General features: G+C 34.5%; 1 protein-coding gene across 7 annotated transcripts in view; it reads left to right on the top strand.

Annotated features, from left to right (window-relative positions):
• Dlg1 (discs large MAGUK scaffold protein 1) overlaps positions 1-24,249 on the top strand; it is a 263,303-nt gene that overhangs the window by 156,908 nt on the left and 82,146 nt on the right. For all 7 annotated transcript variants that reach the window (XM_026379198.2, XM_026379203.2, XM_026379202.2 and 4 more), the window contains 4 exons: positions 463-587; positions 2,255-2,424; positions 3,592-3,728; positions 9,794-9,938. In XM_026379198.2, coding sequence (XP_026234983.1) covers positions 463-587; positions 2,255-2,424; positions 3,592-3,728; positions 9,794-9,938 — 577 coding nt within the window. The remainder of the gene's footprint in view (positions 1-462; positions 588-2,254; positions 2,425-3,591; positions 3,729-9,793; positions 9,939-24,249) is intronic.

Raw genomic sequence — 24,249 nt, 5'->3', positions numbered from 1 at the left:
ATAAACTCATGGTAAAGCTAGCCGAAGAAAAGTACCACTCCAGTCCGTTTTTAAAGGCTGAAATATAATATATTGATTTGATCCACTCAGAAGTAATGGTAGTGGAAAGATCACTTCAGTGTTTGTTTCTTAGGAGAGATTTGCCCTACCAAACTTGGATGAGTTGTAGTCTAAAAGAAAGAAACTTCTAGCAATACCTCTGCAGATGGATGACTAATCAAAGGACAAATGGCACATATTTTAAAGAGAGTGCTAGTACATTTTCTTCAACCTAACCTATTAAGCAGTAATGCCTCTGAAAGATCTTAGTTAATTATTGTCTATTTAATTTAGAATCTTCATATTACTCACATATATACATTTCTGTGTTGTACAGAAATGTAGTTTCTAGGTCCTACAATGGCAGGAACTTACCAATAAAAAGTAATTCTTATTGTCTTGACGTTTTTTTCCTCTCCCCAGGGAAATTCAGGGCTTGGTTTCAGCATTGCAGGTGGTACAGACAACCCACACATTGGAGATGACTCAAGTATTTTCATTACCAAAATTATCACAGGGGGAGCAGCTGCCCAAGATGGAAGATTGCGGTATGTTTTACACTTCATGTTTTAATATTGAATTCACTTTAGAGTGCTTTCTCGAAGCATACTGGACAAGGAATAAGTACAAAGAAGGAATAATATCATAGCTAATATAATGTAACATATTCAAACAACATGCAAATGAATGAAAAAGATAATTTTGCTTTTAGCATTGTTTTCTTCTTTTTGTTTATCAGTTTTTTTTTTGTTTAACTCAGTTTTATCCTAGATATTTTATTTTGAATAACTGATTTAAATGCTTGTGACCAAATTTATGGAAATCATGTTCCTCGAATACTTTCAGATACATTCACAAAATATTTTCCATTTGTTTCCTAGTTTGGAAGCATGTAGATAAGCTTATTTAAGATAGAAAGGATTATATATGTCTGGTTTTATATCCCATACCACAAAGAGTAAAGTTTATACAATCTTTAAGTAAATTAATATATTTCCTTAGATAAAAATAACAGTGGTCTCATTTAAGTAGTGTTCTATTTTGGAAGGTGTCTTTTACAAACTTTGTATTTCCTTAAGTCATAAATTATAGCACTGTTCTATTTGTGTGTTGTTTTATGTGTGTATATGGTAACAGGCTAAAGTTTTAGTGTTAAGGGATTTATATGGTTTCTTAAAAGCAATATCTTATTTTAAGGCTATTGCTATCTTATTCAGCTGTTCAGTTTATAAACTTGACTTCTTACTGGATGTGATAGGTTGTATAATGAAATTAGACATAAAAATTAAGAATGTGTGACCATTCATGGAAATGTAGAGTTACTTCCTGGTTCTGTTACTGGCCTTTTATTTGTGCTGCTTGTGTGAATAAGTTATGTTTCCTTTGTTTCACTTACAAATATACCTATAGAACTAAGGTATCATTGCTTTGGGTAGTAGAATTTTTTTCCTCTCAAGAAAGTTAATTAGATACAGAAGCTTATCACAACCTGTATTAATATTTTAATTGTGTTTTGTTCCTCTCCCTGCTAATTTGAGATGGATTTCCCCCGCCCTCCCACCAAAAAAATATCATGGAGTCAAAACTGAGACCAGAGCTGGGGGAACAGGTTAGGATTAGGAACAAATCAAACTTTTAAAAATATGTATTTTTAAATTAAATTATTCACATAGGAAACCTTTGAAATAAGTGACTTAATTTTCAAGAAATAAATTCATTCCTTTAATTCACTTTTTTCATTTGATAAGTCAGTGGATTAATCTGCTTTGACACTATCTCTTTGAGCCTCATTTTTAAAAATCTTAAACAGCTCTGTTGTTTATTTTTTGGGTTCTCATCCATCAGTTTCTTCATCTGTATAATGGAGATAAAAATCTATATCTACATTACAGACTATTGTAAGGATTAAAACACTAAGAAAGTACCTAGCATATGGTTAGTGCCAAATGTTTGCTGGTTCTATAAAGGATCTTAATGCCTACACATAAACCTATAAATGTTTAATGTTTTGTGTAATAATTTATTATGTGTACTATTTTTTTGTTCCCTTTGCTTACCTTTGAGTAGTGATTATATTTATACATTATAATTTAGCATGTAGCACCTTCACATTTATGTTTATTGGAGTCAATAATTCTCTTTACCTTAAAAACAAAGATTACAAAAATTTGATAAAGTAGATAATTGGTATTTAAGTTTTTGAATATTTTCTCAGGGTTAATGACTGTATATTGCGAGTAAATGAAGCAGATGTTCGTGATGTAACACATAGCAAAGCAGTTGAAGCATTGAAAGAAGCAGGGTCTATTGTACGCTTGTATGTAAAAAGACGGAAACCAGTATCAGAAAAAATAATGGAAATAAAGCTCATTAAAGGTCCTAAAGGTATGTAGTACATCATACTAAAACAAATTATTAAGTAAGCTCTCTGAGTTAAATGTAATTATGATCTTATTTTTGATATATATCTCCAAATTAGCAAAACTTAACAATCTTCTATAGTACGTAAGTGGTTGGATTTAGAGAATCTCTCATTTATATGGATTTTTTATCTTAAGTAGAATGTTAGATATCTGCATTCCTACTAAGATTATAAGATTTGAAAAGCTTTTTATGTTAATTTATGTATACTATTACACATTTTACTGCTATGAACACATAGTAAATGTATAATTTAACTTCCATGTGGTGTTTATAGGCAAGATTTCCAGTTGGATGTAGTGACACACATCTGTAATTCCAGCAATTCAGGAAGCTGAGGTAGGAGAATTCTAAGTTCAAAGCCAGCCTCAGTATGACCCTGTCTCAAAGTAAAGAATTAAAAGTGCTGGGGATGTGGTTAAGTTTGCCCCCGAGTTCAATCCCTGGTACCCCCCCCCCCCAAAAAAAAAGACACACACAAACACAAAGATTTCTATAAACTATCTTTAATGAATAGTTTTTAAGAGCAGGAATCAAAATCTCTATAAGTAGATTAGTCCCTACGTAAGTATTTGGACATTAAGATAAATTAAATATTCTTGTCCTTAAATAATTTGAAGATAGATTTAGTGTTTACTTTCATGTGTGATAATTAATCCGAAAAGTATTTTAAATGCAGATACATAGCTTAAGTCAAAAAGAAAAAAGTATAGTGTTTATCACAAGCAGTTACATGTACAATGAGGACTGTTAAGGTATGATATATAAATGTTTAAAAAACTGATAAGATTAAAAATAAATGGAGGGCTGGGGTTGTGGCCCAGTGCTAGAGTGCTTGCCTAGCACATGTGAGGCCCTGGTTCAATCCTCAACACCACATAAAAATGAAGTAAAGATAATGTATTCACGTACAAAAGAAAGAAAGGAAGGAAGGAAGGAACGAACGAACGAACCTGGTTATAGAATAAATACTTAGGATTTTTTAAGTAGATAGATAAATAGATTATTTTCTTTTTTTTTTTTAAAGTCATTAGTATGATAGAATTATCACCCTCTAATTTTCAGCCATTTGTTTTTAGGTTTAATTTTGCCTTTATTGATGAGAATCTTAAACTAGTGTTTTCCAATCAGGTCTTGGGTTCAGCATTGCTGGAGGTGTTGGAAATCAGCATATTCCTGGAGATAATAGCATCTATGTAACCAAAATAATTGAAGGGGGTGCAGCACATAAGGATGGTAAACTTCAGATTGGAGATAAACTTCTAGCAGTAAGTATAAGAAATCTATTGTTTTAAAAATCATTTGGATTTATATTTTTTTTTCCTGACAGATTCTAGAATTCCTATATAAGTGAATTTTAACAGTGTTTTATCAAAACCTGAAAAGTGATTCTTAGTGATTGTTGGTATTTATTTGCCATTTCCATTTCTTCTACCAGCCCCTCACTTATCTCTTTTATTTCTTTCTCCCTCTCCCTCTCCTTTCCCCCACCCTCCCTCTTCCCCTCTATGAGGGGTGGCCCCCCATTGTTAAAGGATTAAGGGCTTAAAAATGCACAGAATTGTTTAATCACAATCCTTAAATTTATAATGCAGTGTCATCTTGATGTATGACCTTCTTTTGTTTTACTTTAAATAATTTATTTATAATATAATGAAAACTAGTGAAGTTATTACTAAGCCCAAGAACTAAAACATCAACAATTTTGTGTTTCTTACTCTATTTTACCGCTTTGCAGATTTTATGCCAAATTTCTTTTGCAGAAAAGCAGGGTGTGGCCATTACATGAAGTTTTAGAGGGAAAAGTCTGCTGGTATTTCTTAACAATTTGTAATGTTAAAGTGTGTACAGCTGCCGAATAAGGCAGGTCAAACTTGAAAGACAATAAAGACCTTCTCTTTATACAGGATAGCATTTATTTTATTAATAATATAAAAACAAAAATGAAAGACAAAAGTGAAAAGAAATACATCACAAGATTGGGAGAAACACCAACACCTAAAGTCATTAACTAAGAAAGCATTATCCTAACAACCTGAGTGACCTAGTGATCCCCTCAAGGTCACTTCATATACCACCCTCCATGTACTGTAAGGTGGAAAAGAGGGAGTGATAGCCTTGAGATTTGTGAGTGGTGACTGAGACAACCTATGGAGAAGTCTGCATTCTTTGGATATGCTGTCAAGAATGTGCAAAGGAGTTGAAGTTGTAGCTCAGCAGTAGAGCGCTTGCCTAGCACGTGCAAGGCCCTGGGTTCAATCCAAATAAAATAAAGGTATTGTGTCCAACTACAACTACGACAAAACATTAAAAAAAAAAAAAGAATGTGCAAAGGTCATGGCAGGCACATGGGCAGGGAAGATCGTTAATGTTTTCTTTAGCCTTTTACAATCATTAATTATAAAACTATCTTTGGTATAAGATGTAACGATACATGGAATACTGATAAATACACATTAATGCAGTGGGAATGATTATGTGGTAAATTATAGTATTCTTAACAAATGGTTTGAACATATATGTCTAAATATTTTATTTAGTAGAATCTAGAAACTTTTTTTAAAAGCTGTTGTATATAGTCTAATACTTTTTCACTCATATTGTCTTACTGAGACTTGACCATGTTGCTGCCTTGAGTTGAAATTTATTTATTTCACTTTTATGTAATATTTAACTTTGTGACTATCTCACAGTTTATCCAGTCTTCATCAGTAACTTCTTTGGTCCATGTTTCTTAGAAATATGGGAGCTGATCTCAAGAGTAGTTGATTTCAAATAAGCTAACTAGAGTCACTGAAAATGAAAAGTAAAGAATGAAAGAAAGCGAATACAAGGTGGAATGTTTGTAAGCTGGCTTTGTCAGGTAGAAAAATCTTCTAGGCAGACAACATGGAACCACTAAATCTTATCTAGCCATCCAGGGAAAAGCAAGAAGAATTTACATTCTGGCCCCTGTTTGTCTCTCCTGGCTTTCATCTTTAGACTTCAGTTTTACATATTGTAATCTACCCTGTAGTAGATTTCTGAATTCTGTTACCCATCTCCTCTGGGCACTGGTAGGGAAGTCAACTCCCACTTCCTATGTTATACCATTTCACCTGAGCTCAACAATGGAGGGAAGAGCTAGAACTGCAGTAGTATAGGTAGATCAGACTTGGGCCTGTGACCTGTTTGTGCTCCCACTGTGTGGGACACATCAGCCATGCCCAGACCCAGCTAGAAGAGGCTGAGACCTGGTAACAGTAGGAGACTAAGTGAAAGTAGCAGTATCCAGGGCATTTCATTGAAAAAGCACCCAAGGTTGAGAGGTCATGTGGGCTCAAGTGAATTGGCAAAGGCTCATAAAGTAGCGTAGTATAGTGGTAAGTTGAGCTATTTCCACTTTTTTGCTATTGTGAGTAATTCTGCTAGAAAGTGCTGCGGTGTATTCTGGTGAGCATTTGCTGCAAGAGTTTTATTGGCTGTTCATTTTAATTATATCATTTGATGTTTTATTACCAGAAGTATTGGGGGGTGGTTCTGGGGATTTAGACCCAGGGGGGTACTTTATCAATGAACTATATTCCCAGCTCTTTTTATTTTTTACTTTGAGACAGTAACTCTCACTGAGTTGCTTAGGGCCTCATCAAGTTGCTGAGGCTGCCCTTGAACTTGTGATCCTCCTGTCACAGCCTCCCAAATTGCTGGGATTACAGGTGTATGCCACCATGCCCAGCCCTAATAGTAGTAGTTTTAAAACAACAACTCAAAAAAAAAAAAAAAAAAAAAAACCTGTTGTTTTCCATAAAGTTTTACATTTCACCAGCAAAAAGATTGTTTTGTTCTGCATCCTGTCCAATACTGCAAAGAGATTTTTGTTGTGATTTTTTTTTTAAGTTAATGATGGGGAAAAGGAAATAATAGAATTCTAACTTAATCCTCTTACAGCTATGATTGCCTTTCTTTCCCCTACATGAAACACCTTTTTACCATCACTGCCTACGCATGCACGTGTACACACACACACACACTCCAGTTTTTAAACAGCTTTCTATCTCCACTAGGTTTCTCACTTTTATTTTTTAACATGGCTGTCAAATTTTCCGTTATGATTTCTCCAGAACCAATATTCTTCGTATGGAGCCAGCAATCTGTGCTGATTTACCATCATGGCAGTATTCTCATTCTCTGTGGAATCCATTTTTAATGAAGCTTTTGTTCTTGTAATTACTCTGAAATTATGCACTTCTCAGTCCTCATCTTAATTGACTTAACCTGGCATTTGCCACACCGTCCTTCTTCTCCAAATACTTTTTTCACTTTGCTTAGCAGTCACTCTCTAACTTGATAATTTCTCTTACCTTACTAGCCACACCTTACTCTCCTTTTTTGGTGCTTCCTCATATCCCTTACCTCCAAACACTGAAGTAATTCAGAACTCAGGCCTTGTATATTTTCTCTTGTTTATCAGTGCTCACTCCTAAGGCTCTGTTTTCTAAACTGTAAGTCAAAACTGGCAAATGGGCAATAAATGCTCAAATCCAAAATTTCAGGTTATCTTTTTTCACACTACACATTGAATCCCTTAGCAAGTCATGTCACCTCTTAATTAGTTATCCAGTGCTGCTAAGAAAATTCAAAATGTAATGACTAAAATAACAAAAATAATGTATTTGCTTACAGTTCTGAAAATTGGGTAGGGCTTGGTAGGTCCAGCTTGTCCTTAATTCCCACTTGGTATTAACTGGGGTTGCTCACCTGAGCCAGTCTACTTCCATATAGGCTCAAACATATTGTGGGCAAGTTAGTGTTTCCTCCTGTTGGGAGATCAGTTGGGGCTGTTAGCGTTTAATTCCCTAGTGACGTCTTAAGTTTAGCTTGAGTTTCTTACAGGATGGTGGCCGGGTTCTTAAAAATGAGCTTTTCAAGAGAACAAGCTCTAGAGAATGGCATTTATCAGTCCTCTCTTTGCATCATGGTTATTGTATCTCTCTGGCTAAATCTAGTTATGTGGCCCAGCAAGATTCAGTATAGGAAGAGATTTTTGTAAGAATACTAATAACATCAGGAAGTAGAGCTCCTCGAAGACTACTAACAATATACTACATTTGTATATTTAAAAATTCAGGCAGTCCTCACTTTGCATAGCAGTATAGACCATTAGAATTATCATGCTGGTGAAACCTTGCAAACAGTTTTAATAATCACTGAGTAAAATTGACAGTTCTTCTAGGACATTTGAATATTGGGGTCAAAGCATTAAAAATTCTATAGTCAATTATGAAGGTATAAATTAGAGAAAAGAAAAATACATTAAAACTAATATTTTAGTACACTACAATTTAAAACATAAATGTTGATAATGCTTTATTTCATTAGTAAATCTTGTAAAATGTTGCAAAAGCATCAAAGACCAATGTAAACCTAAAGCAAGCAGAAGGAAGAAAATTTATTATAATAAAGATTAGAACAGAAGTAAATGAAACAAGATATAGAAAAAACATAGACAAGAACGATACTAGAAGTTGGTTCTTTGAAAATATCAACAAATTGCCAAGCTTTTAGCTAGATTCTCCAAGAAAATAAAGAAGACTCTTAATTTCTAAAAGCAAGGATGAAAACAGGGGCATAAGAGAATGTACTATAAACAACTGGACAGCAATATTTTAGATAATTTAAATGAAATGGACAAATTACTGGAAAGAAAAACTACCACTTTTGTCCAGTGTTATACTAGAAATTCCAGTCAGGACAGCAAAAACAGGAAAGATAAAACATTCAGAATAGAAAGGAAGGCACTGAGGATGTAGCTTAGTGGTAGAGCATTTGCCTAGCATGCGCAAGTCGTGGGTTTGATCCCTAGCCCTTGAGGGCGGGAGAATAGAAAGAAGATATAAAACTGTATTATTTGCAGATAACATAGGAAGTCCTAAAAAGATTAATAGAATTAATAAACAAGTTTATAGTGTCAGTACCTAAAAATCAGTTACATATCTATATAGAAGATAGCTGAATTGTCAGTAAATAATTGAAAATACAACTCAATTTGACTATTAACAATGGAAGTACAAATTAAATATAACTGATGTACAGAGCACACACATCATTTTATATTCAGTGTTGACAGAGGTATAAATGAATGGACATTCCTATGTTCTGTAATAGTAAATGTAAATTTACTAAAGCCATTTAGGAGAAAAAATTTAAATATCAATCTGAGAATGATTTAATAAATTATGGTATAAACACACAATGGAGTACTGTGCAACAGTTTTGTTTTTTAAGGTAGTAATTCTGTGTCCCAATGTGGAGCAGTCTCTACTGTACTTATTATTAAAAATCCGGGGCTGAGGTTGTGGCTCAATAATAGAGCCTTGCCTCACATGTGCAAGGCCCTGAGAACCTTATAAAAATAAATAACTAAAATATTAAAAATCCATTTACAGGGGCCGGGGGTTGTAGCTCAGTGGTACAAAGCTTGCCTCACACATACGAGGCACTGGGTTCGATCTTCAGTACCACATAAAAATAAATAAATAAAATAAAGGTATTATGTCCATCTAAAACTAAGAAAATATTTTTAAAAATCCATTTACAGAGCATAAGTTGTAATATGGTCTCGTTTGTTCAAAAAAGGAAAAAAACTAAAATGTACCCCACACACATTATATTCATGAATGCCTAAGAGGAGGTTGAGGCTGGTGGAATAAAAAGACTAGTGGCTGAAATCAAGATTGGCTATTTCATTATATTTTGTGTATTTTCAAAATAACAGTGACCAAAATTTCTGACAAGAACAGCTTAGAGGAGGAAAAGTTTATTTTGGCTTACAGTTTCAGAGGTGTTCACTCCATGGTTGACCAACTCCATTATCCTGGGCCTGAGATGAGACAGAAAACCATGGCAGAGCTACTCTGCTTGTGGTGGCCAGAAAGAGAAAGTGAGAGAGAGAGAGTAAGGGGCCACAGGAGATGAATGTTTCCAAGGCATGCCCCCAGTGACCTACCTCCTCAAGCCACCCCCCACCTGCCTACAGTTACTACCCCGTTAGTGCACACACTAGGATGGACCAGTTAGTTTACAACTCTCATAATCTAATCATTTTACCTCTTAATATTCCTGCATTAGCACAAGCGCTTTTAAAGGACACCTCATATTCAAACTATAATAGTTATATAAAAAAAACAACTTTGTGATGATATGGACAGTAAAGATGGGTATTTTCTTTCTATATAGCATACTTTGTTTTCCTTAAATCACTCCCAGTTTCCCCTATATTTTCATGTAATTTTTTTTAACTAAAGCAATAGAAAATGTTTTTAAAAAATAAGTATCTCTTGGGATTTTCTTTTAGGTGAATAGCGTATGCTTAGAAGAAGTTACTCATGAAGAAGCAGTAACTGCCTTAAAGAACACGTCTGATTTTGTTTTTTTGAAAGTGGCAAAACCAACAAGTATGTATATAAACGATGGCTATGCACCACCTGATATCACCAACTGTAAGTCTGTTTGCTTAAGCTTGCTAAAATTTTTTTAATTGATTTTATTTTTTTAAATACACGACAGCAGAATGCATTACAATTCTTATTACACATGTGGAGCACAATTTTTCATATCTTTGTATATAAAGTATGTTCAGACCAATTCATGTTTTCGTACATGTACTTTGGGGTTTTTTGTGATTTTTTTGCATTATAATTCTTATTACACATATATACCACATTTATCTTATTTCTTCAGATGAAATGTTCTCAGTGTAATAACATTTAAACATTGTAGGGCTGGGGATATGGCTCAAGCGGTAGCACGCTCGCCTGGCATGTGAGCGGCGCAGGGTTCGATCCTCAGCATCACATACAAATAAAGATGTTGTGTCCACCGAAAACTAAAAAATAAAGATTAAAAAATTCTCTCTCTCTCAAAAAAATTATAAAATTTTAAAAGAACTCTTAATCATTTTAATTTAATAATTTTTTTAAAAATCTATTTTAAGTGAGAAACTTAATAATAAGAAGATGTAGTCCTTTCCCCCCTTTACTGCTTAATATTTAAAGCATTGATTCTGACGCTTCTATGTAAATAACAATCACCAAAGGGAATTTGCAAATGATGCTGATTATTGTCCTGTTCTAATAGTTTTGGGCACGAGCACAGAAAGTTTATTAACAAGACTAATTCTGATGCTTCTTCCTGGAAAGATAGACTACAACTTCTATTCAATGTTTTATGGAAATTCTAGCCAAGGCAATTAAAAATAGAAAATAAAAGATAGTCAAAATAGAAAAGAAGGGATTGGGGATGTAGCTCAGTGGTTCATGGACTGCACTTTGAGAATCACTGCTTTTCAGTAGTTCCAGAAGTTAAGGGATTTCCTGTTCTCTCAGTACATTAGAAAGAAAGTACTATGGCCGGGCATGATAGCTCTGTAATCCCAGAGGCTTGGGAGACTGAAGCAGGAGGATCATGAATTCAAAGCCAGCGTTAGCAAAAGTGAGGTGCTAAGCAACTCATTGAGACCCTGTCTCTAAATAAAATACAAAATGGGGCTGGGGATGTGGCTCGGTGATTGAGTGCCCCTCAGTTCAATCCCCAGTATAGATTAAAAAAAAAAAAAAAAAGTACTATGTTTGTACTTTAAGCTTCTAGTGTATTGTCTATTGCATGCAGCCCAGTTGTGTTGCATACAGTCAAATTGTTATTAAAGTACTTATGTGCAAGTTTCTTCCCTGATTTTGAGTATTTTAAAATGTATAAGCTGAGATGAGATTTAAATGTATTTTAATAGGGTCGTGTTGACTGAAAAATGGAAGCCTTATATGTTCTACACATTGAATTAATGTTAAAAGAACCCATGAATAGTAAATATCTTAAATTTACTTTGTAATTTCTTTTTGTATGTTCCCTTTTTTAGTTGTGATTTTTGTAAATGATAGTATTTTCACTTTTAAATGATTAAGGTTTGTTATCACCACTAATCATTGTAAAGTAAATACAAATTATATTATGAAATCTATTTACTGTCCCCCAATAAGTCATCTTTGTTATCTGCTCATTGATTTAATTACTCAAGTATAACGAATTATTTTCATAATAGAATTATCCTTTCTAATGGACAGAGATCTTGTACTTCTTTTATGTCAAAGGCAAGTCAAAGCATGCTAGTCAATTTGAATGCAACCCATTTGAAATTCTCACATACCCTTTGTCCTACACATGCACTTCATATAAGGACTTTGTATATATTTTTTTGTTATTAAAGATGCAGTAATTCTAGTAAGAATCTGATTCAAGTATCAGTCTTATTCTGAATATTGTCTGTTCAAGACAGCCACATGCACATTTGGGATAGTTGTTTCACAAATTGAGAAAGGAGTGCCCTAATTATGACCAAACATACAAATAGTCATACTGCTTCTTAATTAATATGTTAAACAGAAAAAAGTCATTTTATATTGAATTATCCTTTTATGTAAAATAGCATAACATTTAAAAAATGGTAGAACTAGTTCTAAAGTGTGATTAATGATTGGTTATCTGTCATAAGGGCAAAAGCTTGATATTTATTTCTTTGTTGTTGTTTCTATTATTAAATGAATAGACCATTATGAAAAAGTTTGCAGTTCACCTTGCTAGTTTTTTATATTTTACTTTCACTTCCTCAGCAACTACAATTACGAATTTTACTGCATTCTTCCAGTCTGTTTTTTTTTTTGGGGGGGGGGGTTGTTTGTTTGCTTTTATTTTTCAGTTTTAGGCAGACACAATATCTTTATCTTTATATGGTGTTGAGGATCGAACCCAGCACCCCATGTCAGGCAAGCATGCTACCGCTTGAGCCACATCCCCAGTCTGTTTTTTTTTTTTTTTTAATATTTATTTTTTTAGATTTTTTTTTTAAGGTGGACACACAATATCTTTATTTTTTATTTTTATGTGGTACTGAGGATCAAATCCAGAGCCTAATGCATCTATCACTGAGCCACAACCCCAGCCCTGTTTGTTGTTTTTTAATATTTATTTTTTAGTTATATGTGGACACATCTTTTTTCCTTTCCATTTTTCCATTGCAATTTTTTATTCTAATTTGTTATATATGTCAGAATTCATATTATTAATATAGAGCACAATTTTTCATATCTCTGGTTGTATATAAAGTATATTCACACTATTCGTGCCTTCATATATGTACTTACAGTAATGATGTCCATCTCATTCCACCGTCTTTCTTACCCCCAAACCCCCTCCCCCTTCCCTTCCTCCCCTTAGCTCTATCTGGAGTTTATTTAATGTTCCTGTGCTCCCCTTCCAGAACCCCATTATGAATCAGCATCCTTGTATCAGAGACAACATTCTGCATTTGTTTTTTGGGGTTGGCTAACTTGACTTAGCATTTATATTCTCTAACTCCATCCATTTACCTGCAAATGCCATGATTTTATTCTCTTCTAATGCTGAATAGTATTCCATTGTGCATATATACCACATTTTTGTTATGCATTCATCTACTGAAGGGCATCTAGGTTGGTTCCACAGTTTAGCTATATAAATTGTGCTGCTGTAAACATTGATTTGGCGGTGTCCCTGTTGTATGCTGTTTTTCAGTCCTTTGGGTATAGAATGAGGAGGGGGCTAGCTGGGTCAAATGGTGGTTCCATTCCCAGTTTTCCAAGGAATCTCCATACTGCCTTCCATATTGGCTGCACTATTTTGCAGTCCTACTAGCAGTATATGAGTGTGCCTTTTTCCCCACATCCTCACCAATACTTACTTACTGTTGTTTGTATTCTTAATAACTGCCATTCTGACTGGAATAAGCTGAAATCTTAAGAGTAGTTTTGATTTGCATTTCTCTAATTGCTAGAGATGTTGAACATTTTTTCATATATTATTTGATTGTATGTCCTCTTCTGAGAAGTGTCTGTTTAATTCCTTGGCCCAAGTATTGATTGGGTTATTTGGGGTTTTTTTTGTTGGTTGTTTATTTTGGGGGTGTTTTTTTTTGGGGGGGTATTAGAGTTCTTTATATATCCTAGAGATTACTGCTTTATCTGATGTGCATGTGGTAAAAATTTGTGCCCAAAATACAGAATTTCTGTTCACCTCACTGATTGTTTCTTTTGCTGAGAAGAATCTTTTTAGTTTGAATCCATCCCATTTATTGATTCTTGATTTTAATTCTTGTGCTATAGAAGTCTTATTGAGGAAGTTGGGGCCTAATCCAACGTGATAGAGATTAGGTACGAGGTTTCTGGTTTAATTCCTAGGTCCTTGATCCACTTTGAGTTGAGTTTTGTGCATGTTGAGAGATAGGGTTTTAATTTCATTTTGTTGCATATGGATTTCCAGTTTTCTCAACACTATTTGTTGAAGAGGATATCTTTTCTCCAATGTATGTTTTTGGTGCATTTGTCTAATATAAGATAACTGTAGTTATGTGGGTTGGTCTCTGTGTCCTCTATTCTGCACCAACTTTTTGTTTTGTCAATTTTTTCAATTGTTTCTTCTGTTTCAATTTCATATTTTGGTGCCAATATCATGCTGTTTTTGTTACTATTGCTCTGTAGGATAGTTTAAGTTCTGGTATAGTGATGCCACCTGCTTCATTCTTCTTGCAAAGGATTCCTTTAGGTATTCTGGGTCTCTTATTTTTCAGAAGAATTTCATGACTTCTTTTTTTAAAATATTTATTTTTTAGTTTTTTAGGTTGGCTCAATATCTTTATTTTATATTTATGTGGTGCTGAGGATTGAACCCAGTGCCTCATGCATGCTAAGCGAGCACTCTACCAGTGAGCCACAATCCCAGCCCATGACTTCATTTTCTGTTTCTATGAGGAATGTCATTGGGATTTTGATTGGAATTGCATTAAATCTGTATAATGCTTTTGGTAGTATGGTCATTTTGACAATATTAATTCTGCCTATCCAAAAACAAGGTAGATCTTTGCATCTTCTAAGGTCTTCTTTAATTTCTTTCTTTATCATTCTGTAGTTTTCATTGTAGAGGTATTTCATTAAGTTGATTCCCTAGTATTTTACTTTATTTTATTTTATTTTTAAGGCTATTGTAAATGGGATAGTTTTTCTCATTTCCCTTTCAGAGGATTTGTCACTGATTTATAGAAATGCCTTCGATTTATGGATGTTGATTTTGTATTCTACTTCTTTGCTGGATTCATTTATTAGTTCTAGAAGTTTTCTGGTGAAATTTTTGGGGTTTTCTAGGTACAGAATCATATCATTGGCATATAGTGCTATTTGAGTTTTTCCTTTTCCTATTTATATCCCTTTAATTTCTTTCATCTGTCTAATTGCTCTGGCCAGTGTTTCAAGAACTATGTTAAATAGAAGTGGTGAAAGAGGGCATTCCTGTCTTGTTCCAATTTTTAGAAGGAATGCTTCCAGTTTTTCTCCATTTTAGAATGATGTTGTCCTGGGGTTTAGCATAGATAGCTTTTATGATGTTGAGAGATGTTCCTGTTACCCCTAATTTTTCTAGTGTTTTGAACACGGAGAGGTACTATATTTTGTCAAATGCTTTTTCTGCATCTATTGAGAAGATCATGTGGTTCTTTAAGTCTATTGATGTGATGAATTACATTTTTTTTATTTCCGTATGTTGAACCAACCTTGCATCCCTGGGATGAACCCCACCTGATCATGGCCCATTATTTTTTTGATATTTTTTTATTCGATTTCTCAGAATTTTATTGAGAATTTTTGCTTCTTTGTTCATTAGAGAAATTGGTCTGAAGTTTTCTTTCTTTCATGTGTGTTTGCCTGGTTTTAGAATCAGGGTGATACTGGCCTCATAGAATGAGTTTGGAAGTGCTCCCTCTTTTTCTATTTCACGACATAATTTAAGGAGTATTGGTATTAATTCTTCGTTAAAGGTGTTGTAGAACTCAGCCATGTATCCATCTGGTCCTGGGCTTTTCTTTGTTGGTAGGCTTTTGATGGCATCTTCTATTTCATCATTTGAAATTGGTCTGTTTAAATTTTGTATATCTGTTTCATTTTGAGCAAATCATATGACTCTAGAAATTTTTCGAAGCCTTTGATATTTTCTGTTTTATTGGGGTACAAATTTTCAAAATAATTTCTAATTATCTTCTATATTTATATAGTGTCTGTTGTGATATTTCCTTTTCCATCATGTGTTTTAGTAATTTGAGTTTCCTTTCTCTCTCCTTCTCTCCCTTAGCATGGCTAAGGGTTTGTCAATTTAATTTATTTTTTCAAAGAACCAACTTTTTGTTTTGTCAGTTTTTTCAGAATTTCCTGTCTTCTTCTAATTTTGGTGTTTGTTTGTTCTTCTTTTTAATAGGGCTTTAAGACGTAATGTTAGGTCATTTATATGGTGACTTTTTCTTCTTTTAAGGAATGAACTCCATGAAATAAATTTTCCTCTTAGTACTGCCTTCTTAGTGTCCCAGAGATTTTAGTATGTTGTATCAGTGTTCTTATTTACCTCTAAGAATTTTTTAATCTCCTTCTTGATGTCTGTTGCAACCTGTTGTTCATTCAGTAGCATATTGTTTAGTCTCCAGGTGTTGGAGTAGCTTTTATTTTTTATTTTATCATTGTTTTCTATTTTCATTTAATTATGATCCAATAGAATGCAGGATAGTATCTCTACTTTTTCATATTTGCTAAGAGTTGCTTTGTGGTCCAATGTGTGGTCTGTTTTAGAGAAGGATCCATGTCCTGCTGAGAAGAATGTGTATTCGCTTGTTAAAGGATGAAATACTCTATACAAGTCAGTTAAGTGTAAGTTATTGATTGCATTACTGAGTACTATAATTTCTTTGTTCAGCTTTTGTTTGGAAGATCTATCCAGTGGTAAAAGAGGTGTGTTAAAGTCATCTAGAATTGTTATGTTGTGGTCTGTTTGACTCTTGATCTTGAGAAGTGTTTGTTTGATGAACGTAGATGCTCCATTGTTTGGGGCCTATATATTTATAATTGTTATATGTCTTGTTGGTGTATGGTTCCCTTGAGCAGTATGTAGTGTCCTTTATCCTTTTTGATTAACTTTAGCTTGAAATCTACTTTATTTGATATGAGGATGGAAACCCCTGCTTGCTTCCACAGTCCATGTGAGTGATATGGTTTTTCCCAGTCTTTCCCCTTCAGTCTGTGGCTGTCTTTTCCTATGAAATGAGTCTCTTGGATGCAGCATATTATTGGATCTTTTTTTTTTTTGATCCAATCTGCAAGTCTATGTCTTTTGATTGGTAAGTTTATGCCATTAACATTCAGGATTATTATCGAGACATGATTTGTATTCCCAGACATTATTGTTTATTTTTGGTATTTAACTTGACTTGGTTTCTCCTTTGATTAGTTTTTCCTTTAGTGTAATACCTCCCTCTGCTGATTTTCATTTCCTCTTCTTGGAATATTTTGCAGAGGATGATCTGTAGTTCAGGCTTTCTAGTTGTAAATTCTTTGAACTTTTGTTTATCATGGAAGATTGTTATTTCATCATCAGATCTAAAGCTTAATTTTGCTGGATATAAGATTCTTGTTTGGCATCCATTTTCTTCAGAGCTTGGTATATGTTGTTCTATGATCTCCTGGCTTTGAGGGTCTGGGTTGAAAAATCTGCTGAGGTATGAATTGGTCTCCCCCTATATGTGATCCGATTCCTTTCTCTTGCAGCCTTAAGATTCTATCCTTAATCTATATCCTAGACATTTTCATTATAATGTGCCTTGGTGTAGATCTGTTGTGATTTTGTATATTTGGTGTCCTGTAAACCTCTTGTATTTGATTTTACAATTCAATCTTCATATTTGGAAATTTTCCGATTATTATCTCATTGAAGAGCTTGTGCATTCCTTTGATTTGAAACTCTGTGTCTTCCTCCATCCCAATAACTCTTAGATTTGATCTTTGGATGCTATCCCATTTGATGTTCTGTTCATGGTTTCTTACTATCTTCACTGTGTGGTCAACTTTATTTTCCAGATTGTATACTTTGTCTTCTTTATCTGATCTTCTGTCTTCCAAGTGTTCTAGTCTGTTGGTGATACTTTCTATTGAGTTTTTTATTTGTTTTTTTTCCTTCATTTCAAAGATTTCTGATTTTTTTTATCTTTTTGTTGGAGTGATCAATTTTTGCCTGTATTTGCTAATTTAGGTCATTCTTTAATTCACAGATCATTTTAATTATGAACATTCTGAACTCCTTCTCTGACATTTCATCAACTTTGCTGTCCATGGGATCTGTTTTTATAGTATCCTGATTTGTTTAGGGCACTTTCCTCCCTTGTTTTTTCATGTTGTCTATGTGTCTTCCCTTTTTGCAGTGTGGATCTGAGATATTACATTTTCTACCCTATAATCTTATAGTATCTGTGCAGATTATCTGTACCTCACCTTGCTGCTGGGCTTCCAGACCCTGCAGGTGTCACACAGTGGATGCTACTGCAACTAAAGATGGCGGCAGCAATAGTAGAGGTAACTCAAGATAGCAGTGGAGGTGCCCCAAGATAGATGCAACGTCTTTCAGAGATGGGACTGAACTGGTAGGCTTTACACTGGCTTTGGGAGGCCTGCTCCAAGATACAGCTGCTTCTAGGCCTTCTTTGTAGTTGAAAGGTAGAGCTACTATGTGGGGAAGACTTTGGTGATGTCTGCAGTGTCCCTAGATGGAAGTGGGTTAGGCCTGGGCTCACATTTGGGGGCAGGGAGAGTAGATGACAGACCCGGACCTACCCTGGACCTGGGTCCTGGGCAGGTTAGCGAAGGCGGATCTTGGACAGGCTAAGTCTTTTCTTTATATGCAATTCTTAAAGGTTTTGTTTGGGCCTTCTAAAGCATTTGTGTTTATAATTTTTTACAAAAATGATTTTTACCTGTTAGCTTTCCTGAAGCCCTTGTTATCAGATCATCAACTTATTGTCTATTCCTTATGTTGTAATCACTTGGTGTCCTCCTCAAGGATTAGGCTTTAGTTACTGATATTTGAGTGCAAGACCATTATTTTCTTGCTACTTTTATCACATTATCATTTCTAGTGATAGCCAAAGTCCACACTAATGATTCACTCAAAACGTTGGCTTTTTGATTTCTTGATCTCTTCCTAACTATCTTGCCCTCCATTTCAGCTTAGGTGCTTTCTTCCAACATGATACTTTAGACCTTATCTATAATTACCAATACCTTCATCATCTCAAAAATATCAGTTTAAATTATCCCACTCTCTATCTACACTCATCAATTCATTTACCCCTGCTCTAACTACCAGTGTAGTCTCATTTTGACCTTCCACCATTTGATATCACTGTTGCCTCCTTACATCTCAGTTTTCATGTTTTACTTAGCACAGACTCCATGGTTTGTAATGATACTCATTTTCATACACATATCTTCCAGTCTTTTGACCCTTCCTTCTTAATTGGCAAAATCTCAACACTTCTCAACCAGACTCTTATCTTATCCATTCCTACTCCCTGAAAGCAGAATTTGACTGGAGAACAGCACAAATTTGTGCTGTCTTTTAATTATGCCCATTAATCTTATGTGGAGCCTTGCTCTTGCCTAAGTCATTCTATTTCTCAGTGATTCCTCAAACCTCTTTCACTTGCCATCCAACTCCTCAGTCATAGCTGATGGCCTTGAAGAGAAATTCCTTATTCTTCTCTTCAAATATATCTGTGTAAATACCTTTTTTACCCCAAATTCTGCTTTTCCTTGTTTTATAATGGAATAACTATTACTGTTCCTATGGAAAAAGAGGTCTTCAATTTGTATATTGAATCTCTTCTTTTTCATGAATTTTGCTTTCCCAGTTCCCAAAATCTTTTTTGCCTTTTTTGGGGATTTAGCTATCTCATCTACTTACATAATCACATTCTCTCTCTTGGATTATTTACCGTGAGCACACAAACATGCTATAATGTTCTTTTTTTAAAATTTGTTTTAATTAGTTACACATGACAGTACAATGACCTTGATATATCATACATTTGAATCAGATGGGATATAATGTCTCATTTTTCTGAGTATACAGGTTGCAGAATCACATTGGTCATGCATTCACATATATACACACAGTAATAATAATGTCTGTTTCATTCTACTATCCTTCCTATCTCCCCAATCCCTCCCCTCCCCTCCCCTCCCACCACTTCTCTCTCCCTAATCTAGGGTAACGCTATTCTTTTTTTTCCCCCTCACATCTTCATACATGTATTTTGTATAACAATGAGGGTCTCCTTCCACCATCCATGCAATTCCCTTTCTCCCTCCCTTTCCCTCTCACCCCTCTTCCCTATGTAGAGGTAATCTTCTTCCCATGCTCTTCCTCTCTTCCCCATTTTGAGGCACCCCCCTTATATCAGAGAAGACATTTGGCATTTGTTTTTTGGAGATTGGCTAACTTCACTTAGCATAATCTGCTCTAATGCCATTCATTTCCCTGCAAATGTCATGATCTTATTATTTTTTAATACTGAGTAATATTCCACTGTATATATATGCCACATTTTTAAAATCCATTCATCCATTGAAGGGCATCTGGATTGGCTCCACAGTCTAGCTATTGTGAATTGTGCTGCTGTAAACATTGATGTGGCTGTGTCCCTGTGTTATGCTGTTTTTAAGTCTTTTTGCTATAGTCCGAGAAGAGGAATAGCTGGGTCAAATGGTGGTTCCATTCCCAGTTTTCCAAGGAATTTTCATACTGCTTTCCAAATTGGCTGCACCAATTCGTAGTCCCACCAGCAGTGTATGAGTGTTCCTTTTTCTCCGCATCCTCGCCAGCATTTATTGTTGTTTGTCTTCATCATGGCTGCCATTCTTACTGGAGTAAGATGGTATCTTAGAGTAGTTTTAGTTTTCATTTCTCTGATTGCATTTGTTGATTGATTGTATATCCTCTTCTGAGAAGTGTCTGTTCAGGTCCTTACCCCATTTGTTGATTGGGTTGTTTGTTTGTTTGTTTGTTTGTTTTTTGGTGTTTAGTTTTTTGAGTTCTTTGATACCCTAGAGATTAGAGCTCTATCTGATGTGTGAGGGGTAAAAAGTTGTTCCCAGGATGTAGGCTCCCTATTTACATCACATATTATTTCTCTTGCTGAGAAAAAAACTTTTTAGTTTGAATTCATCCCATTTGTTGATTCTTGGTTTTAATTCTTGTGCTCTAGGTGTCTTATTAAGGAAATTGGGGCCTAGTCCAACGTGATGGAGATTAGGGCCTACTTTTTCTTCTATTAGACGCAGAGTCTCCGGTTTAATTCCTAGATCCTTGATGCATTTTGAGTTAATTTTTGTGCATGGTGAGAGATAGGGATTCAATTTCATTTTGTTGCATATGGATTTCCAGTTTTCCCAGCACCATTTGTTGAAGATGCTATCCTTTCTCCAGTGCATGCTTTTAGCACTTTTGTGTAATATGAGGTAGTTGTAGTTTTGTGGTTTAGTCTCTGTGTCCTCTATCCTGTACCATTGGCCCACCAGCCTGTTTTGGTGCCAGTACCTTGCTGTTTTTGTTACTGTTGCTCTGTAGTACAGTTTAAGATCTGTTATAGTGATGCCACCTGTTTCACTCTTCCTGCTTAGAATTGCTTTAGCTATTCTGGGTCTCTTATTTTTCCAGATGAATTTCATAATTGCTTTTTCTATTTTTGTGAGGAATTCCTTTGGGTTTTGATTGGAATTGCATTGAATCTGTATAATGCTTTTGGTAATATGGTCATTTTAATAATATTAATTCTGCCTATTCATGAGCAAGGTAGATCTTTCCATCTTCGAAGGTCTTCTTTAATTTCTTTCTTTAGCATTCTGTAGTTTTCATTGTATAGATCTTTCACGTCTTTTGGTCTTTTGTTATGTTGATTCCAAAGTTGTTTTTTTTTTTTTTTTTTTTTTTTGAGGATATTGTCAATGGGGTAGTTTTCCTCATTTCCTTTTCAGAGGATTTGTCACTGATATACAGGAATGCCTTTGATTTATGGGTGTTGATTTTATATCCTACCCATATCCTACTTTGCTGAATTCATTTACTAGTTCTAGAAGTTTCTTGGTAGAGTTTTTTGGGTCTTCTAGGTATAGAATCATATCATCAGCAAATAGTGCAAGTTTAAGTTGTTCTTTTCCTATAGTTATTCCTTTAATTTCTTTCATCTGTCTGATTGCTCTGGCCAGTGTTTCAAGAACTATGTTGAATAGAAGTGGTGAGAGAGGGCATCCCTGTCTTGTTCCAGATTTTAAAGGGAATGCCTTCGGTTTTTCTGTTTAGAATGAGGTTGGCCTGAGCCTTAGCATAGATAGCTTTTACAATGTTGAGATAAGTTCCTGTTATCCCTAGTTTTTCTAGTGTTTTGAACATAAAGGGGTGCTGTATTTTGTATTTTCTGCATCTTTCTAGATGATCATGTGGTTCTTATCTTTAAGTCTATTGATGTGATGAATTACATTTATTGATTTCCATATGTTGAACCAACCTTGTATCCCAGGAATGAATCCCACTTCATCTTTTTGATATGTTTTTGCATCTGATTTGCCAAGATTTTATTGAGGATTTTTGCATCTATATTCATTAGAGATATTGGTCTGAAGTTTTCTTTCTGCTATAATGTTCTTTATCTCATACGAGTAAAGAGAGACAGTCAAGATAAATCCAAATATTGCTCCTTTTTAAAATTTAATATCACAATTTTCCTACTATGTAAAGAACTTCTTCATATTAAAAAAGGAAAGAAATATACCCAAATAGAGAACTAGGAGTACTGAAAGTCCTTTTATTTAAGAAATGGTACTTAGACTACTCATAATAAGAGAAATGCAGATTAAAACTACACCATTACTTGGTAGGGGATGTCGACTTTCCTTGTTTTTTACTTAGGTGGGAATAACTTTTGGTAATAAGAATGGTTTTGCTACTACGTTAGCTTTTATTTTCACTTAATTATAATGTTGGTTCTATAAGATCTTTTATATTTTTAATGCACAATAATTGGATATAATATATATTGCCTATTAGCTAACTTTTCCTCAACTCTGAGCAAAATACCTGATAGGATCAACTTAGTGGAGGAAAGATTTATTTTGACTCATGGTTTCAGAGGTTCAGTTAGCCAGCTCCTAGGCAGAAGCATCATGATAGAAGGATGTGGCAGAGGAAAGCTTTTCAGCTCATGGCAACCTAGAAGCAGAGGAGATGGGCAGGAAAAAATAAACCCTTCCAGGCACACACTAGTGACCTTCTTTCTCCAACTAGATAGTCTGTTCAGCTCTCTGGAGCCCTCATGATTCATTCCATGATTCATTCCTTCCCTAAAACCCTGCTTCTCAATCTTGCTGCATTGGAGACCACGTTTTCAACATATGAGCTTTTAGTGGACATTCCAGATCAAACCATAACAGATGGGGTATTATGTGATAATTCGGAACATATATACAATGTATAAAATAATCAAATTGCATGTAAGATTTTTGTTAGAGAGAACTGACATCTTTATCATATTGGGATTTTCTATCCATGAACTTATATTTCCATTTATCCATAGTTTGTAATGATACTCATTTTCTTACACGTATCTTCTAGTCTTTTGACCCTTCCTTCTTAATTGGTAAAATCTCAACACTTCTTCAACCAGACTCTTGTCTTATCCATTCCCAAATTATTATGTTAGGTATAATTTGAATTATCTGTCAGTACTTTTTTCATTTAATTTTTAAATGAAGAAAAACTTGACATTTGGAAAGGGACACATTTTTTCAGACTTCAGCTTAATGATAGTTTTTGCATAATGCCTGTACCTTTGTAACCATCTTATTAAATATTTATAGCACCCCAGAAGGCTCAAGCCCCTTCTTTTTTTTTTTTCTTCTTTTATTACTGGTTATTGAACCCAGGAACACTTTACTACTGAGCTACATTCCCAGCTTCATGTATTTATTTATTTGTTTGTTTGTTTGTTTTTATTTATTTTTTTGATACAGGGATTGAACTCAGGGGCACTCGGCCATTGAGCCACATCTATTTTGTATTTTATTTAGAGACAGGGTCTCACCATTGCTGAGGCTTGCCTTTAAACTCTTGATCCTCCTGCCTCAACCTCCTGAGCTGTTGGAATTACAGGCATGGGCCACCATGCCCAGCCTATTTATTTTTTGAGAAAGAGTCTTACTAAGTTGCTTAGGGCCTTGCTCAGTTGTCAAGCCCCTTAATCAGTATTCCCACTCCAGAGGTAACACTTGAATCTCGGACAATAATTCTGCCTCTTTTTAGTGAGATATATATATGTCTATGGATGCATGCATTACATGCAGATATTTAGATCTGCTTGTTCTTAAATGTTTTGTATAGCTTGTACTCTTGTTTCTAATGGCTTTTACTCAAAGGTTATTTTCAATCAAGTGTTTTGGTTTTTATTGCTATAAATTATTCTGTTTTATGAATATACAAAAAATTTTCCATTTTACCATTGGGTCTGAATATAGCTGCAGTGGACATTTTTAAATATTATTGGACATATGTACACATTTCCTTTGGAGGGAGATTGCTGTGTTATATCACAGACATTTATTTTGTCTTCAATCAATACTGTTAAAACAGTTTCCCAAGTTTGGAAACAGTTTATATTGCAGTTTTCTACATCTTCACCAATATTTGGTATAGTCAAGTCTTTTTAGTTATAGATATTATGAATATGTACTATGATACATATAATTTATTTATTATTTATTTAATTCTGATTATTCCCAGTGACTAATGGTATTTAGCACTACTCCTTGTGCATATTGTTTTGACTGTCATCTGTAGTGTCTGTTGAATTCTTTCCTACTTTTAAATTTT

This window comes from Urocitellus parryii, chromosome 2, assembly GCF_045843805.1.
Source record: "Urocitellus parryii isolate mUroPar1 chromosome 2, mUroPar1.hap1, whole genome shotgun sequence".
Classification (NCBI taxonomy): domain Eukaryota; kingdom Metazoa; phylum Chordata; class Mammalia; order Rodentia; family Sciuridae; genus Urocitellus; species Urocitellus parryii.
This window is presented reverse-complemented; position numbering and strand designations above follow the sequence as displayed.